Source organism: Quercus suber, unplaced genomic scaffold, assembly GCF_002906115.3.
Source record: "Quercus suber isolate HL8 unplaced genomic scaffold, Cork oak 2.0 scaffold_921, whole genome shotgun sequence".
Taxonomy (NCBI): domain Eukaryota; kingdom Viridiplantae; phylum Streptophyta; class Magnoliopsida; order Fagales; family Fagaceae; genus Quercus; species Quercus suber.
Genome location: NW_027070344.1, coordinates 97,378 through 117,162, shown reverse-complemented (window position 1 = coordinate 117,162; position 19,785 = coordinate 97,378). Strand labels below are relative to the sequence as shown.

Genomic DNA, 19,785 nt, shown 5'->3' with positions numbered 1-19,785 from the left:
TAACTGTTTATTACATCTCCTATACCGCACTATAGTACTCAAGTTTCTTCAAGTACTTGGTTGTTCGGCCTAGCCCAAAAAAAAAAAAACAAAAACACTTGGACAGCATGCCGATCTTAAGATGTTCCCAATAATTCCTTCAATCTTGCTCACAATCACAAGTTAACCTATGTCTTTGGAAAGACCACGTTGTTGTTGTTGTTGTTGTTGGGGTTGGGATCTCGTTTTTAGTATCTTTCTATAATGAATAATTGTAAATATGGAGTATCTTTCTATAATGAATAATGGTAAATAATTGTAAATATAGAGTCCGGTCAGTGTATACATTAATATTTAATCATTCATTTTAAAAAAATATTTTATAGAGAATAAAAAAATCTGCCAAAAAAAGTTAGTAATTTTTTCATTTTTTTCATGAAAAGTTTTTTTTTTTTTTTTTTAATTTGGTTTATAAATATATGACTTAGAGCATACGTTAACAGAACTCATATATGTAATAATTGAGAGAGTCTATGTTTGGTACACAGATTGTCCTACCCAAAATAGATATAAGATATTTCTTTGAATAAATTAATAAAAATATTTATTCTACTTGTGTCCCGATTTATCACTTTACCCCTCTTCCAAGATTTATATTTTATCTTTCTTTTTATCTTTTTAATTTATTTTTGAATTTCTAAGTAAAAAAAAAAGAAAAAAAAAAGATAGTTTCAACATATAATGTCTATTGGGCTTTGTGGAACCTAATTGTATATAATCTAAATTATGACCCAACCCGAAATAATTTTGTTATAGTTTTTAATAGAAAATTTACTGAGACTTAATTTATGGTGTAGAGGCTTAGCCCAATTGGCCCAAGCCGTAGTGGTAGCCCAATGTCAATCTTATGGTACAGGATAGAAAAACTATTATTTTAGAGATTAAGGTTTTATGTAGTTTTTGAGAGAGAAAATTGTACTAATGTATTTTGTATTTTTTTTTTTAAGTATAGTGAAATCTTTGCAATTCTGTGGACATAGGTAGATTGTCGAACAATGTAAATATTGTCTTGTGTAATTGTTTTCTTTGGAGCATATTTTTCTCAATGTTTGCATCTTATAGATCTGGGAGTTTCGTGATTATTCCATTCAACAACGTCCACTCGGATCGAATCTCAAATAAGCTAATTGTAACCAACATCTTTGTTCTTACTGGTTACTATAGTGGACCCACGAGCTTTGAATGGGGAATTAAAATATTAACAATTGACAGAGAAGTAAAAACTAAATTAAAACGTGATTGTTGCGCACTCATTAGTCATTATCTATGTGACAATGCAATTGGCATTTAGCATCGAAAGATTTCTTCATTAAAAAAATTTAGATATTATTTCATGGTAGTACAGGCTCTTGGATTGTTCTGTCGATATTATAATTGGAATACACGTCGATGAGCACTCAATAATAAACTTTAGCTTTGTTTAAAAAAATAATAATAAAATTTAGCTTAAAAAAATTATATTTTATCACTTTAAACTATATATCATAGTTATACTTTACACCATAAACTTTTTGAATGCACGTTTTGCACTCCTAAACCATGATTTTTATTACACTTTGCACCACAGTATCAAATTTACTATGAACTTAGATGGAAAAGCATAACACTATATGAAAAGACCATATTACTCATCTTCTCAATCTCTTAAAAATAAAGAAGAAATTAAGTTTACCACCCTAAATTATTATCTTAATTATACTTTGCATTATAAATTTTGAATTTTCATTCACGTTAACAACAAACTTAATATTGGGGTGCAAAGTATGACAAGAATTATAGTTTAAGATGAAGAATTTGTATTCGAAAAAAAGTTTATGGTGAAAGGTGTAATATAGTGAATAGTTTAAGATGGTAAAGTGTAATTTTCCCCTAAAAAAAATTATAAACTCTTTCTTAAAATTGAGGGACACTCAATTCTATAAAAATAAAATAAAAGAAATTGAGGGACTTCGTACAACAATTAGAGAAGGTTCACTTGCTTAGTAATAGCATGAAAACTGAGTGACATCACTCAGTTTTCATGATCCATCATCCAAAACTCGTGGGTCTCACAAATGATGCAGCATTTCGCTTGGATGTTTGTTTTCATCACTCAAAAACTCAAAAACTCAAAATTTGGAGTTTGGATGATGGAAAATAGAAACAAGATTTTGCTATTTTCAAAAGTTGAAAACTGAGATATCAGGTATTTTTTGTAATATTCGGTGAATATGGGATCCATGGTCAAACATTGAAGACCACACATGTGCTCAAACATCCTTTTCTTCTTCACTTTTTCACTCCACCGTACTGATATTTCTTCTCTCCCTCTCCTCTTTTGTCTCTTCTTTCTTTATTTTCTTCTTCAAGCTGGGTTCTTTCAGTTGCTTCTTGATGATGCCGAAAAATCAACAGTAAGTCACACGGTCATCACGTACTCGAAACAATACCTGCACAACACAAAAAGAGAAGACCTAACAGAGAACACCGGTGTGGTGCCGGCCAAGTACCCTCTGAATGTCAAGTTAGAACTTCTCATAACTCTAGAGTGCCAGAGTTGGGGTGAATTATGCATACCTTGGTTTGTAAGAGTCTTGGGGTTTTAATAGTAGCATAAGGTTGACATCTGTGCCTTCATTAAGAAGATGTTTCCTTGTATGAGAGAAATTCTTTATTTTGCATATCTTGCGGAATCCTTTCCTTGTATGAGTCTCCTTGGTTAGGATTAAGCGTGGGGCGCAAGACATTTCCTTATATACCTATGTGTGCGAACCATGCAAGAGGCATGTTAAACCCGTCAGGTTCAACTCCTCACTCTAATATGGGTCATCAACCTTTTGGAGTTAGTCATGAAAACATAAGCAGAGTCATCGGCTACTTCAAGGTCGTCAGCTACTATAGAGGAAGTATACTTATCAGTTGCCCCTACTCCATAATCCCATCAGCTTAAGCTGTCAGGTTATGTAGTATATATATATATATATATATATATTTTATTAGATGGGGCATTTATTGCTTGTCTCCTTTAGCATCCATAATTGTCAGAACACGTGGCTCAAGCCGGTTAGCCTCGCTCCTGGATGAGGGTGTCGCTTTGTTTTCCGTGTGTTTTTACCCTATATATATACCTCACTTCCTCCTTTATTTCCTTCTATTTCATTCTTGCTAGTTGTTAGAGAGAACCCGTCACTTCAAGAATTTTACTCACGTCATCGTGCTTTCATTGTTTTGCCGAGTGCATCTCCTTTCACAAAACCGTTAGCTTTACTTGGTAAGTCACTTTTACTCTTACTGCTTCTCATTTTTACTTTCATCCTACTTGATTCTGAAACTTTTTAGGGAGGCTATCAACTTAGGTTCTTAGAATACCTCCATTGCTTGTAGGTAGTCAGATGTCTAGAAAGGCGATGAGTGAACAGTCGTTAGTCTACGAGGGAGCGGGCTACGACGAGGTCTTCCCATCAGGTCATAAGCCCGAGGAGGGCTTCTCCTGGTCGTCAGAGAGGGAAACGTCAACCCAACCTTCTGACGAGGAAATAGAAAGTTATGGAGGAGAAGTTGAGGTAGTAAGTGAGGGTGAAGACGAGGATGACGAGGAGGAAAGGAGGGAGAGTGGCGGGGACGAAAATGACGGTGACAAGGAGGTCAGAGAAAGTACTTCAGGAAGCCCAGGAGATGACCGTCCTTTCATTCTCCCTAAAGAATGGACGATTAATGACTTTCTGTTGATGATGTCGAACAAAGTCTTCAAATCTTTACGTGACTGGTATCAAATTTCGGACAACATCCCAATCCGTTTCCCTGGAAAGTCTGAGAAGTGCTATACAGGGAAGACCATGGACGTTGGCATGTATGACGCCATGTTCACAGCAGGATTGAGACTACCTCTGACGGCACTTCACCATTAGTTGGCCAATTTTTTGGGGTTGTCCGTCAGCCAAATTGCCCCTAATGCTTGGAGAATATTCATTGGGGCAGAGATTTTGTGGGGTCGTTTAAGTGGAGGAAACCGTCAGTTAACTCTTGACGAGTTCTTCTGGTGCTATCGTCCTCAACACATTGTCTCGTCCAAATGAATATATAATTTCTGTACAAGGAAGAAAAAGCTAAGACTAGTGTCCGATATGCCTGATTCCAATAGGAATTGGAAGGGCGGGTATTTTTTTCGTTAAAGGGACGAACTGGGTGTGTCGTCAGGAAGAGTGAGAGATGATGCCTTATGGCTTTGACAAAACTTGGGCCCATGTAAAGGATTCAGGTTAATCCTGTCTACTTCTTTCAGTTTATTTGTTTTGAGTTTCTAACATCGTCTACTTTTCCTGTTTTCTTTCAACTAGTGTTTGTCCACATATCACAAACGAGCAGGAGGCTTTTATCTGTAGGGTAACATAAATCTCATTGGACGAGCGAAAGTGTTGAGATCTTATTACACTCGACACTCTACACGCTTACTGTGGGGGTCCTGAACCAACACCAGAAGCCCGTAGTCTCAACGCTTACTCTCGTCATTGTAAGTTAACCACTTTAACCCTTTTTCTTTTTCCATCGGCTTGTCTAAGTTCGTCACTTGTCTTAATACTCCTTATTTGCCTTTTTGAAGAAATGGAGTTATCTAGGCTGAGAGCGCAAGTAAGGACTACTGCTGCGAAAAGAAAGAGCAGGGGAAGGGCAAGGAAAAAGAGGGGGTGTCCCATCAGCTCCCAAGGCCGCAAATAAGGGGGTGGCTAAGAGGAAAGGTGATGGGAAGGATGACCGCCCATCCAAGAAGGTGTTCGTCACTCCTGGGGAGAAGCTTCCCAAGAAGTCGTCACCTCCCAAGCCTAAGCATGGGGCAGTCAAAGGGCTAATGACGACGTCAGGCCCCGTCGCTCAGGATCCTAACTGACATCTTCTCACATACAAGGACTATGCCTCAGAGATGGTGAGGTCCATCATCAGGGACAAGGACATGGATCCTTGTGCTGAGCAAGGGACAGAGGAGCTGGGGGCGTCAGGTCTTTTTGACCTTGCTCAGGTATGCTTCTTCCCTTGTTTCTTTATTTATTTCACTCTTATGCTTAATAGCTAATGGTTATCTTGTCTTGCAGGCAATGGTTCGTATGAAAGCTTTGCAAGACAGGGGTGTAACTAAGGAAGGGGTGATTACTCATCTGCATAAGTGTATCAAGAACCTGACTAACGGGCAGGAACAGTATAAGGGCACCATGCGTACTTTTGATCAGGAGGTGAAGGAGTTGAAAGAGAAATTTAAGGAGGAGGGTCGTCAGAGGGATAAGGAGCAAAAAGCCAAGGTGGCAGCAGAAAAGGAGCTAACGGCCCTTTTAGGCCAGGTGGAAATGGCCAAGGATGACGCCGTGAAGGAATTCAGGGTGTCATAGGCATTCATTGATTCCTGTGCCGAATACTATGGTAATGGGTTTGAGGATTGCCTTAAACAGATCAAATCCCTTTACCCTCACCTAGATTTGTCTAAGGTCTCTATGGATGACCCCTTGCGTCGACACCTGCATAAGGCATTACCCTTAAAGAGAACAATGGCTCCTTCAAGTCCGAGGCGAACCCAGAAAATGATAGTGTCGTTCTTGCCCAGCCTGCTTTGGACAAGCCCGTCGTTCCTATGACCCTGTTAACCAAACCTCCGAATTCTGAAGATCCTCCAACGCAAGAAGCTTCGAATTCTGACCCCGTCGTTCCTAAGCTAGAGATGAACTCGTCTGCTTTACACGATAGACCCATCCACCAAAGGATGTTTACTTTGTAGATTTAATGATTTCATTTCTTGGCTTTTTACTGAGCCTGTTTGCTTAGTCATGGATCAGGACTTAATAATATTGATTCATCCACTTACATGCATAATTATGGACCCGTCTACTTAGTTATAGGTCCGTCCATTTGTTGTAATCTTTATAATATAAGCTCCTTCTCATGGGATGAACCTGCTTACATGGATTCGTCAGCTTAGTTAGGTCCATCCACTTGTTATGGATCCGTCCATTATCTTGTGGACTTTATAATCATAATTCGTTCTGCTGAAAAGAACTGCCCATTTTATGGACCGATAAATCTGTCCACTTTATAACCTCGTCCACTTTCATGGACTTGTCTAATTTATGGACTAGCTAATAAACTCGTCCACTTTTTTGGATTTTATTATTAAACTTGTCCACTTTATGGACAATCTAGTAAACTCGTCCACTTTATGGACAAGCTAGTGAACTCGTCTGCTTTACGGACTTTATAATGGTCCATCCTTCAGGAATGAACTCGTCCACTTTATGGGCCCGTCCACTTTAAGGACTAATAAACTCGACCATTTTTATGGACTTGATAAACTCGTCCACTTTATGGACTCGTCCACTTTATGGACTCGTCCATTTTATGGACTTCATACTTGTCCGCTTTATGGACCTAATAATTTTTGTAAATAAACACCTTAGCCATATTTGAATAAACTCCTCTTATTATGATAAACCACGCATTCGTAGAAAAAGTAGTTCTCTATAAGAAAAAGACCTGCCCTTTGGGCTTAAAAAGTATTGTAGCAAAAATTAACTAAGGAAAATGGGAAAACTGAGGAGTGTAGTTAAAATTAACTAAAGTAAACTAAAAATGAAAGGGTGTTGCTCTTCATGCCGTCATCTCTACTAGTAGTACTTCCGTAGGTATTCAGCATTCCATGGATGGTGTAACTTCCATCCATCCAGTGCCTCCAGGTGGTAGGTGCCTTTCCTCTGCCATGACTCGTCCACTTTTTTAGATTTTATTATTAAACTCGTCCACTTTATGGACAAGCTAGTGAACTCGTCCGCTTTACAAACTTTATAATAGTCCATCCTTCAGGAATGAACTCATCCACTTTATGGGCCTATCCACTTTATGGACTAGTCCGCTTTATGGACTAATAAACTTGTCCATTTTTATGGACTCGATAAACTCATCCACTTTATGGACTTCATACTTGTCCACTTTATGGACCTAATAATTTTTGTGGATAAACACCTTAGCCATATTTGAATAAACTCCTCTTATTATGATAAACCACGCATTCGTAGAAAAAGTAGTTCTTTAGAAGAAAAAGACCTGCCCTTTGGGCTTAAAAAGTATTGTAGCAAAAATTAACTAAGGAAAATGGGAAAACTGAGGAGTGTATTTAAAATTAACTAAAGTAAACTAAAAATGAAAGGGTGTTGCCCTTCATGCCATCATCTCTACTAGTAGTACTTCCATAGGTGTTCGACATTCCATAGATAGTGTAACTTCTATCCGTCCAGTGCCTCCAGGTGGTAGGTGCCTTTCCTCTGCCATAACGTGATTTTGTAAAGTCCTTCCTAATTGGGGCCGAGCTTCCCATGGGCAGTGTCTCTAGCAACACCCATGACCTTCCTCAAAACGAGATCTCCAACCTGAAAGTCTCTGTGTCTGACCCGGGAATTATGGTGCTTAGCCATGCGGTCCTAGTACCGTATGAGTCTTTGTTTGACTGTCACCCTGACTTCGTCAATTAGATCGAGCTATAGATGCACAACCTCGTCGTTTTTGCTTTCATCATGATTGTCCACCATGTAGCTTGTGAGTCTAACCTCGGTTGGAATGACCGCCTCACTCCCGTATGTTAGCAAAAACGGTATCTCTCTTGTAGGTGTCCTTGTTGTTATCCTATACGCCTATAGTATGCTTGGCAACTCTTCAGGCAATATGCCCTTTGCCCCCTCGAGCTGAGTCTTGATAATTTTAAGGAAGGATCGGTTCGTGACTTTAACCTGTCCGTTAGCTTGAGGGTGGGTGGGGGAGGAGTAGTGATTTCTGATCCTCAACTACGAGCAAAAATCCTGGAATGAGTTGTTGTCGAATTATTTTTCGTTGTCTGAGACTAAGACTCTAGGGATCCCATACCTACATATGATGTACCTCCAAACGAAGCTTCGTACGTTCTTCTCCGTAATTGTGGCCAAGGCTTCAGCTTCTACCCATTTTGTGAAGTAGTCTATGCCTACTATAAGGAACTTCAGTTGTCGCACCGTTATTAGGAATGGTCCCATAATGTCTAATCCCTATTGAGCAAATAGCCATGGGGTTGTCATTGGGGTCAACTCTTCGGATGGCTGTCTGATGATATTGCTGAATCTTTGACACTTGTCGCAAGCTTTGACATAAGTCTGGGCATCCTTTTACATAGTGGGCTAGTAGTACCCCGCTGTGTACCAACGACCGTAACCCTGAGTGATTTCCACAGATCCTTTCATGAACTTCTCTTATGACATAATTCACTTCCTCCAGACCCAAACACCTTAGGTATGGGCGAGAGAATCCTCTCTTGTACAAGTCGTCATTCATTAAAATGAATCACACTACTTGGACCTTTAGCTTTCTTGCAGCCTCCTTCCCGTTTGGTAAAATGTCATTTTTCAAGTAGGAAACCAATGGTGTGGTCCAGTCATTTTCAGAATCAATCTCCTGAACATCAATCTCCAGTCATATGTTCTGCTAAAGCGGCTTTGGCAAGGCGGTCGGCTTGCTCATTTTCTCCTCTGAGGATTTAGACGATCTTGGCCTACAGGTCATCCACCCTTCTCCTTACTTGCTTTAGGTATTTCTTTATCCTTTCGCCCTTGCATTCATAATCCTGTTTACTTGGTTGATGACGACCTGAGAGTCACAATGAAGAACCACGTTTGCGGCTCCTGCCGCTTTGGCGAGATCGAGTCCTACCACTAGAGCTTCGTACTCTGCTTCATTGTTAATGGTAGGGAAGTCGAGGTGAACCGTACATTCAATCTTGTCTCCTTCAAGGGAAAGAAGCATGACACCTACTTCACCGGCCTACCTGTTGGACAATCTGTCTGTATGTATACTCCATTAAGGACACTCATCTACCTTGTCTTCCCCGTTGGTGAACTCCACTATGAAGGCTATGACAACCTGTCCCTTAATGGTGGTACGTGGGCGGTACTAAATGTCAAACTCGCTCAACTTTATCACCCATAGTGCCAATCGCCCAGCATCTTCAGGGTTGCTCATTGCCCATCGCAAAGGCTTGTCGGTCAATACAATCACCGTGTGGGCTTGAAAGTATGGTTTGAGCTTGCGGGCTACTGTAACCAAAGCAAAGGCCAGCTTTTCCATTGGTGGATACCTTTCCTCTGCACCACGAAGTGCCCAGCTGGCGTAGTACACGAGAGGTAGGCTTTTAGATCTACGAACGCTTACTGACACTCGACAGTCCATTCAAAAGACTTTTTCAGCGTGCGAAAGAAGGGTAAATATTTATCCGTTGCCCTTGATACGAACCTGTTCAAGGCGGCTACTTTACCATTTAAACTTTGTACTTCTTTTACATTCTTTAGGGGGGACCATCTCTACTATGGCTCTGATCTTGTCCGGGTTGGCCTTGATACCTCTTTGAGACACCATAAAACCTCAGAATTTTCCTGCCGTCACTCCAAATGCATACTTACTCGGGTTGAGCTTCATGTTGTAGGAGTGAAAGATGCCGAATATTTCCTTGAGATCCTGCAGACGGTCATCCTCCCTTTGGCTTTTTACCAACATGTCGTCGACATAGACTTGAACATTCCTTCCAATTTGGTTTGCAAACATCTTGTTCATGAGCCTCTGATACGTCGCGACTGCGTTCTTGAGGCCAAATGGCATTACTTTGTAACAGAAAAGGCCTTGGCTAGTAACAAATGAAGTCTTCTCTTGGTCCGCCTCATCCATCTAGATCTGATTATAACTTAAAAAGGCGTCCATGAAGCTCAGTAGTTGGTGCTGAGTCATAGAGTCTACTAGTACGTCGATTTAAGGGAGAGGGTAGCTATCCTTGGGGCACGCTTTGTTCAAGTCCGTGAAATCTACGCATATTCTCCATTTCCATTTGGCTTTCTTGACCATTACCACATTTGCCAGCCAATTAGGATAGTATACTTCCCTGATGAAGCCTGCCTCTTGTAACTTGCCGACTTTTTCCACTATTGCTTGGTCTCGTTCTTGAGCGAACATTCGCTTCTTCTGTTAGACAGGTGGAAAAGAGGATGACACATTCAACTTGTGTACCATAACTGAGGGGTCGATTCCTGGCATGTCTTCATGGCTCCAAGCAAACACGTCTAGGTTCTCTTTGAGGAAAGCTACAAGCGCCAAGTGAACCATTGGGCTGGTGAGGGTGCTGATCCGGGTGGTTTTGTCTAGTCTGGAGTTGTCGAGGGGTATCTCCTCGAGTTTTTCTACAGGTTCCGCCCCTGTTCGCTGTTCTTCTATACTCATGGTTTGTAGATGGTCGTCTATTTCCAGCATCGCAATATAACATTCGCAAGCAGATATTTGATCTCCTCACACTTCCCCTATTCCATACTTAGTAAGGAATTTAATCATCAAGTGGTAGGTTGAAGTTACAGCCTTCCACGAGTTAAGGGTAGGTCGTCCTATGATGGCGCTGTAGGCGGATGAGCAATTGACAACAAGAAATGTTACATCCTTAGTGATTTGCTGATGATAATTTCTGACTGTTACAAGCAATGTGACTACGCCGATGGGGTATACTTTTGTTCTTCCAAATCCAACAAGCAAAGCATTGGTTGAGGTTAGACGTTCTCTGTTAATCTGCATCTGTTGGAACGCTGGGTAGTAGAGGATGTCTACAGGGCTTCTTCGTCCTTGATTTGCATCAGGTGCTGGTTAATCAAGGCAGTTAGTGGGGTGAAGCTTGTGAACCTCCCCGCGGGGGGCTTAGAGCACCTGTCATCTCTACGTTTTCTAGTTCTTGCCATATTCCACCCCCTGTCTTGCCACATGTCTTCCTGTCTTTCTCTCTTCTTAGGTTTCTCCTCTCGAGCCAAAAGTGCATCCTCTGCGTTCATGTATTTGGTTGCCCTGTAAAGCACATTTGACATAGTCTTCAGGTCGTTCTTATATAGTAAGAATAGAGACTTACCCTTCCGTAGCCCATTTGTGAAAACGGCTATGAGAATCTTGTCGTCAGCTTCATCGATTGAAAGCGCTTCTTTATTAAAGTGGGTTATATATAAGACCTCAACGTCTCATCCTCCCATTGCCTAATGCTCATCAGGCATGCAGTAGAATTCTTACACCTATGCCTCCCAATAAAATGTGAAGCGAACTAGGCGCTTAGCTCCTTGAAGGTACTGATGGAGTTAAGCGTCAACCTGCTGAACCAAATTCTCGCGGGACCCTTCAGTGTGGTAGGGAAAGCCCTACACATGATCTCATCTGCCACTCCTTGAAGGTGCATCAAGGTCTTGAAAGATTCCAAGTGATCTAGGGGGAAGGAATTGACAGTCGTGGTGAACGGTGAATCAGTTTGGTGGACCAAGTCATTGAGGTCGCTAGACACTTGCCCTTTAAGGGCGTTCATCATAAAGTCCATCCATTCCTTCATCATCTGAATCTCTACGACAATGTGAGGTGGAGCCATATCTATGATGGATGGGTGGTTCATGTCCTACCGTTCTGGTCTGCTCAAGGCGTTGCTACCTTCCGGACCCTCTTGGTCTCTTCTCTCAGCACTGGTGCCTTCTTAGTCCTCCTTTTGAGTGTTATGTCCTGCATTCTTTTGATGCAGCTACTTTTCTAGATCATGGTTTTGCTTGGTAAGGCGTTCCATGGCAGCGACAAGAGTCTGAACTTGTCTCTCGAGGGTAGTTTCACGTGGTTCGTCTCCTTGAACATTGTTGGTGGTCGCCATCGAGCAAGTAAGTACCATGCAACTCTTTGTCCGGGAAGCGTTTGTATGGCTTACAAGTCACTAAGTACGTTTTCCACAGACGATGCCAACTGATGATGTTGAAAAATCAACAGTAAGTCACACGGTTTTCACGTACTCGAAACAATACCTGTACAACACAAAAAGAGAAGACCTAACAAAGAACACCGATCTGGTGCTGGCCAAGTACCCTCCGAAGGTCAAGTTAGAACTTTTCACAACTCAAGAGTGCCAGAGCTGGGGTGAATTATGCATACCTTGATTTGTGAGGGTCTTGGGTTTTTTATAGTAGCATAGGGTTGACATCCATGCCCTCATTAAGAATATGTTTCCTTGTAGGAGAGAAATTCTTTACTTTGCGTATCTTGTGGAATCCTTTCCTTATAGGAGTCTCCTTGGTTAGGATTAAGCATGGGGTGCAAGATATTTCCTTATATACCTATGCGTGCGAACCACGCAAGAGGCATGTTAAACCCGCCAGCTTTAACTCGTCACTCTAATATGGGTCATCAACCTTTTGGAATTAGTCACGAAAATATAAGCAGAGTTGTTGGCTACTTCAGGGTCGTCAGCTACTATAGAGGAATTATACTTATCACTTCTCTTTTTTTTTTTTCTTTTTTTTCTTTTTCTTTTTTCACTCTGGTTTCTTTTCTCAGCTTCTTATTATTCTTCTTCATTCTTTTTTTTTTCTTCACGCGATGATGGCAAAGGGCTTCAATTTCAGTTGTGATTTGTGTTTTAATCAAGTTAAGGTGTGCTTTTTGGGCTTCGAGTTGTGGATTTTGTGGGGTAATTTTTTCTAGTATTTTTTATTATTTTTATTTTCATTATATATATGTAAAAGAATTTGTTGTGATGTTGAGGGTGTTGGTGGATCTGCTATGGTGGATGGGTTTGATTTTTGGTGATTTGTACGATGGTGGATGCAAAACAATGGCGGTGGGTTGGGTTTTTGAGAATTGCAATTGGTGGGTTGTTGGAGGTGGTAGAGGCCGAAAATGGGAGGAGAAAGGTTTCAATGTTTCAAGCTTAATAAAAGAGGAGAGAAAAAAAAAAAAATGAAAGAGATGGAGGAGAGAGACATGTTACCGTTCTAATCTGCACAATACGTGGGCTCCACCACTTTGTCAAAATTTTGAGTTAAACTCACCTAGATTTGAAACCAAACAAAAATAAGATAGAGTTAAGGAAAAAGAAGAGATAAAGATATGAGTTATAAAAATTGGGTTTGAGTGATGAGAAATAAAATATGAGAATTGAGTTTTGAGTTAAGAGTAAACCAAACAAACCCTAAATACTTTGTATTCTAAAAAAAAAAAAAAAAAAGTGGGTTAATCCCATATTGGAAAATGAGTGTGAGTTAAAAATGTTTAATTTCTATATTGTATATCCAATAGGTTTAATGTATGTGCTATATATCCAATAGTTAGGCACTTTTGGATATACACCACTATCAGTTTCTTTAAAACATTTTCCTCTTTTCCCATGTGTGTGTTAAAATACTTAGTATTCTAAAAAAAATAGTAAATAAATACATCAAATTAGAGAAAAGACACCTGCAAAATTTACTTAAAATTTATTTTTAAAAAAAAAATCAAACCTAATTTAATTCAAATTTGTTTGGTGTTGGGTTGCTTTATAACTCTAAAAATCAAAAATTTTAAAAAAATATATTTATTAAAACAAAGATAATTATTTTAATTAGACAATTAAAATAATTTTTTATAAGGATTTTTATTTTTTTGGGGGAGAGAATTTCAAGATTTCTTATTTAATCATAAAAAACTTTACCAATTGAGTTAACTAAAACCCACTTATAAATAATATAATTCTTTTAAATTTCTTTAAATTAACTTTAATTCATAATTTGAATCATAATTTTCAAATTTGTAAACTTTTCAGGTTTGAATAATAGAGTTCCTCTAAAATGAACTTTTTGATACACTTGGCTGAAGAATGTCATGGCACATCTTTGCCTGTACAACATATAGCGTTGACGTTGATAACCATTATATGCGAGTACTAACATATAAGACACAGCTTTTTTCTTCTTCTTCTTCCTTTTTTTTTTTTTTTACATACAATATAATTAAAATTTATAATAAGATGATTGCTTTTTATTATTAGACTCAAAATACTAATTGATTTTACAAGTAAAAATCTTCCAAAAAGCTTAACTGAAACTAACATTAATATAAAACTTTTACTACACATGTTAAACATGATGTGAAATTGTAAATTATAATAATGGATAGATATATGGGTGCGAATTTCCCAAACAATATATAAAGGCATATATCTAACGTAAATTTTTATAATAAAAGGAGAGATACTCATAACTCACAAATAATCATTCTTAATTTATTCTTAGATTCAAAGATGCAAAGATAGTCAAATAGAAAAGAGAGATAAGACGAAACTCATGAAAGAGAGAAAAAAGAAATTTGTGATTCGTGTTGTTGTTTAGTTTTAGAATGAATGGATTTGTATTGTTGTTTGATTTTGGGCTCGTGATCAGGTGTATAAAAACATTTTTAAAAGTAAATTAAATTAATAAAAAAAATTAGATATATAATTTTTTTTTCCCAAGCCGACGGTAGATGAGGAGCCGACCAGAGGTACCCACGTCCAACTACCCACACCAAGACAGAACTTTTATTACACACGTTAAAAGTGATGTAAATTATAATAACGGATAGATATACGGATGAGAATCTCTCAAGCCTATATAAGGCACATATCTAACGTATATGTTTCAAAGTAGTAACTAACCCAAAAAACCATAATAAGCTTTATCAAAGGCCTTTGTCAATGGCTCTCAACCTACTAGCTTCACTCCCTATTTGCAATTTCCCTAGAGCAGCTCTCCCATCTAGAGGTCCCATCCATCTCAAATCACTTGTAACAAGCAGAAGTGACATTGTTCCTGGTCCTATCCAATGCAAGGCCTCCAGCAAAATTTCAAGTAGCACTGATATTGTTCGGCGATCGGCTAATTACCAACCTCCCATTTGGGACTACGAGTACATTCAGTCACTGAGAAGTGAATACCTGGTACAAAATATACGGTATTGTTTTCATTGTTAGATTTACTAGTACTTGAATTAGTGCCGGAAACTGATCACTGGCGTCATGTTAATTATAATATTGTGATGTAGGGAGAAGAGTACACAGGACAAGTTAACAAGTTGAAGGAACATGTGAGGATGATGTTTCACAAAGTGGTGGGTCCTCTAGAGCAATTGGAGCTTATAGATACTTTGCAAAGACTAGGATTGTCTTATCACTTTGAGAGTGAAATGAAGACAATCTTGGAAGGTCTATACAACAATGATCATTGTGGTGATACATGGAAGGAGGAGAATTTATATGCCATAGCTCTTAAATTTCGACTGCTTAGACAACATGGATATAAGGTGTCCGAAGGTAATTAAGAAAAATTTTGATTTCATAGATCGGATATTTATTACTAACCAATGTTTTAAAACTGCGGTGCACTTTTCCCCCTTATTTTTTGAATTGTTTTCATTTTGAGATTTTACGTTTCAAAATTTTCATTTTTTTATTTCAAATTTTGTTTCATTTTTATATTGACCATATTCATTTCTATTAGCAATATGACTGTTAAGTTTTGATACTCTAAACTATGCAAATATGATTGGATTGGATTGTTTGAGTGTATGTTGTGCGGGCATGTAGACAGATGGATCTTGAATATATATAACTAATTATGAGGAGTTTCAATTGCAACTTGAGTAGTCCTTTTATGGTGTAATTAAGCACAAATGTGGCTAGACCTCAAAAGTGCACAAATTAGGGTAAATTTAATAATTTTTTGTTAGAAACTAAACAAAAATAACAAGCTAGTCCCAAGTTTTTTGGGGTGATCCTTAATAAATCAGTCATGATCGACAATATATATTATTTTCTGTCATTTTATTCTATACAAAACATTCTCTTGTCACTTCCTTATTTGATAAATATTTTTTATTATTTTAACTAATGACATCTACAACACAAAAAACAATAAAAATAGATACAACTTACTTGAATTTGGTTTTGTGCATCAATGAATCTTAGATGACTATACACTTCGATGGGATAAAAAAGTGTGAGTAATGCTATATGCACAAATTATTTTAGAACATTTTTACAAATTGTTGATGTGATAAATTCTTACATAAACTCACCACTAACATCATTTTTTACGTACTAATAATCACCTATTGCATCAACAATTAGTTGTAAAAAAAAATTATAAAATAATTTGTAACTATAACATTACTCAAAATTACACATTACACATTCAATACTTGATAACATGCTTCTTGAGCCCTTAGAACACCCTTTAATGATTGTTGGGTTGCTAAGTGCAGAAGTTTTTAATAGTTTCATGGAGGGAGGGAGTTTTAAGAGATATCTTTGTGATGATACCAAGGGAATGCTATCCTTGTATGAAGCATCATTCCTTTCGATAGAAGGTGAGAATAGCTTGGATGAAGCAAGAGAATTCTCAAAAAAACATCTCCAAGAATTTGGCAACCATAATAATGATCAGTATATTTCTACCATGGTGAGCCATGCCTTGGAGCTTCCACTACATTTGAGGATATTAAGAGTGGAAGCGAGATGGTTCATTGATGTATATAGGAGCAAAGAAGACATGAATCCTATCTTGCTTGAGCTTGCAAAACTGGATTTCAACATGGTGCAAGCAACCCACCAGGAAGATCTCAAACAAGTGTCAAGGTCAAAAGCTTGTTAAATCTCATTCTATAAATTGTGCTGCATTTGATATATAATTCTTGATTGGTAACATATTTATTGACAGCCCTTGGAACTTCCAAGTTAGAAGGATGACTATATAGAAATTGAAGCATAAACTGATAAATACTAAAATTAAAATCAAAGCTCATGGCAAAAATAACAAATAATAAAATTAGTTATAGCCAAAATATTAAAATTAAAGCTAGTGATTAACTTACCTGATTCGAAAGGTAAGAAAATGCATTGAAATAAAAAGAAAATTGACATTCTCTTGTTTCTTTCAAATAAAGGTGGTGGAGGAGCATTGGCCTAGGAGAAAAGCTAAGCTTTGTGAGAAATAGGCTGACAGAGAATTTCTTCTGGACAGTGGGGTGTACATTTCATCCTCGGTTTGGTTATTCTCGAAGAATCTCAACAAAGGCCAATCTAATCATTACGGTAATAGATGATGTTTATGATGTGTATGGCACTTTGGATGAACTTGAGCTCTTCACGGATGCTGTTGAGAGGTTAGCATTAATAGAAATAGGCCTTGAATGCTTCAAAGCTATCTTTGACATAATAACTTAAGTGAACTTTTTGTGATTTCAGTTGGCATATCAATGCAATGGATGGGCTCCCAGATTATATGAAGATGTGTTTCCTTGCTCTACAAAATTTAGTTAATGAAATGGCTTTTGATACACTTAAGGAACAAGGATTCCACATCATTCAATATTTTAAAAAATCAGTATGACCTTGACTTATAAATTCATCTATACTAATCTTTTAATATCTTCTTCTTGAACACATGATATGTTATGCTAGCTCTAATTCATTGTTCCTTCATAAATATTTCAGTGGGCAAATTTATGTAGAGCTTATTTGTTGGAAGCAAAGTGGTACTATAATGGATTACCCCTAGCCTTCAAGAATACCTTGATAATGCATGGGTATCAGTATCAGTGCCAACTATACTATTGAATACTTATTTTTCAGCCACAAATCCAATAACAAAGGAAGCCTTAGATTTCTTCGAAGAATGCCCCAACATAATACGTTGGTCATCAATGATTATACGACTTGTTGATGATCTTGGAACATCTAAGGTATGTAGAACACACTATCCTAAGAGTATCATCAACCAGAATTTCATACAGTTATTAATTTAAACCCTTACGATCTTTTCCTTCTTCTTTTTTTTCTTTTTTTTTTTTTTTTTTTTGGAATTAGTTTGAGTTAGAAAGAGGTGATGTGCCTAAATCAATCCAATGTTACATGAATGAAACTGGTGCCAGTGAAGAAGATGCCTGTGAATACATTAGGTGTTTGATTAGTGCAATATGGAAGAAGATAAATGAAGAACAAGCTAAGACTTCTCCCTTCTCTGACACATTTATTGAAATTATATTCAACATTGTAAGGGTGGCCCATTGCATGTACCAGTATGGAGATGGACATGGGGTTGGAAACCACGAAACTAAGGATTGTTTATTATCATTATTTGTTCAGCCCATTCCGCGAAACTAAGGATTGTTTATTATCATTATTTATTCAGCCCATTCCACTACATAGAGATCGACATGATGAATTATTGATATATAAGGATGCAGATTTGAAGTTTTAATTCATCAATTGTATTACATATTACCTTTGAGATTTATGAGTGAGTTAGTTTGTGGTTGTGAGTGTTTTACTTATGTCGATGAGTTTTGGGAATGTTGTTTGTGTGAGTATGTGAGAGTTTGTGAATTTAGTTTGCCATGTTTGATTGAATGTAATTGTAATCCTTGTGGACCATGTCATTCATTGTGAACTTCGGTTGGAATTATATGTAGATGTAGGCTTGGAGTTGGGCAAACCACACTACAACAAAATGTACTTTTAGTGACGAAAATTAGTGAGGAAATATTTTTCGTCGCTAAAAATACAGCTTTTAGTGACGAAATATTAATTTCGTCACTAATAATGAAAAAAATTATTACATTTAGTGACAAAAAATAAATTTCGTCGCTATTGTGATCTGAAAAATAAGCGCCATGGAGGGAAACTTTGGCGCCAACTTAATTAATCTATAGTGACGAAATATTTCGTCGCTAAAAGTTAAAATTTTTAGTGACGAAATATTTCGTCACTGTAAGTATTACTATAGATAGTTTTAGTGACGAAAATACGTTCGTCGCTATAAGTAAGTATTAGTGACGAAAAATAATCGTCACTAAAAAAAAAAAGATTTTGCACTTATATGTTTTTAGTGACGACATAACATTTCGTCACTAAAAGTATGCTTTAGTGACGAAATATTAATTTCGTCACTAAAAACAATAATATATTTTTTAGTGACGAAATATGATTTCGTCACTAAAAATATGCTTTAGTGACGAAATATGATTTCGTCACTAAAAATATGCTTTAGTGACGAAATATGAATTTCGTCACTAAAAACAATAATAGATTTTTTTAGTGACGAAACCATATTTCGTCACTAAAAGCTTTGGTACATATATGAACTAGGCGCCAAAAAAAATGCGTGCAAGCTTGTCAATCAAATTGGGGTACAAGTGCGAAGTAATTTGTCCAGTTACAACGTAAAAAATTGGAAAAGTGTTGATGCTGCTACTAGAGATGTGGTGCTTCAAAATATCGTGGTAAATTTATATTAATAACGTTTAACTCGTCTTTGTTGTCACTAAGTATATTAATTCATATAATAATATTTTTATAATACATATATACTTCATTTTACAGGATCAGTTTGAGCTTGAAGGAGATTCCAACTTAGTAACGAAAACAGTAAATACAAAATGTGGAAGATTATTGAGTAGCGGCTCTAACAAGTTGTATCAGACTTATAAGAAGCTTGTACAATCTCATGATGAAGACTATGCAAAAATTCACCCGCCAAAGAATGTCACACTTGAGCAATGGACTGGACTTATTGAAGGGAGATGGACCAATAAGGACTGGCTGGTAAATTATTTATGCGTATATTATTATTATCCAATATTTACTATATTATGTTGTCAAATGATGAAGTAAATTTATATTGTTTTATTAATGATTTAATAAATATCTTGAATGTTCTTTATTAGGAAAAATCAAGAATTAATTCTGAAAATAGAAGCAAAACTTCAGGCAAACATAGATGCGGGACAAAGGCACTTGCTGTTAGGGTTGATGAGGAGGTGCGTGTTTTTTCATTTTCTTAAATCTTAGTATATTACATGTGATTAATTAACTATAAATAACTAACACTCGAATGTTAATTAATTAGACAAATAATAATGGCGGTCAAGTTC

At 37.3% G+C, this 19,785-nt stretch overlaps 1 protein-coding gene across 1 annotated transcript; it reads left to right on the top strand.

Annotated features, from left to right (window-relative positions):
* The first annotated feature begins 14,505 nt into the window (after nucleotides 1–14,505).
* LOC112017689 (myrcene synthase, chloroplastic) lies at nucleotides 14,506–18,341 on the top strand. The gene is given in 8 exon segments (XM_065768326.1): nucleotides 14,506–14,794; nucleotides 14,899–15,166; nucleotides 16,117–16,489; nucleotides 16,798–17,016; nucleotides 17,099–17,237; nucleotides 17,348–17,399; nucleotides 17,402–17,595; nucleotides 17,720–18,341. Coding segments are annotated over 8 exon segments (1,785 nt in total). The 5' UTR covers nucleotides 14,506–14,551; the 3' UTR covers nucleotides 18,017–18,341.
* The last annotated feature ends 1,444 nt before the right edge of the window (nucleotides 18,342–19,785 follow it).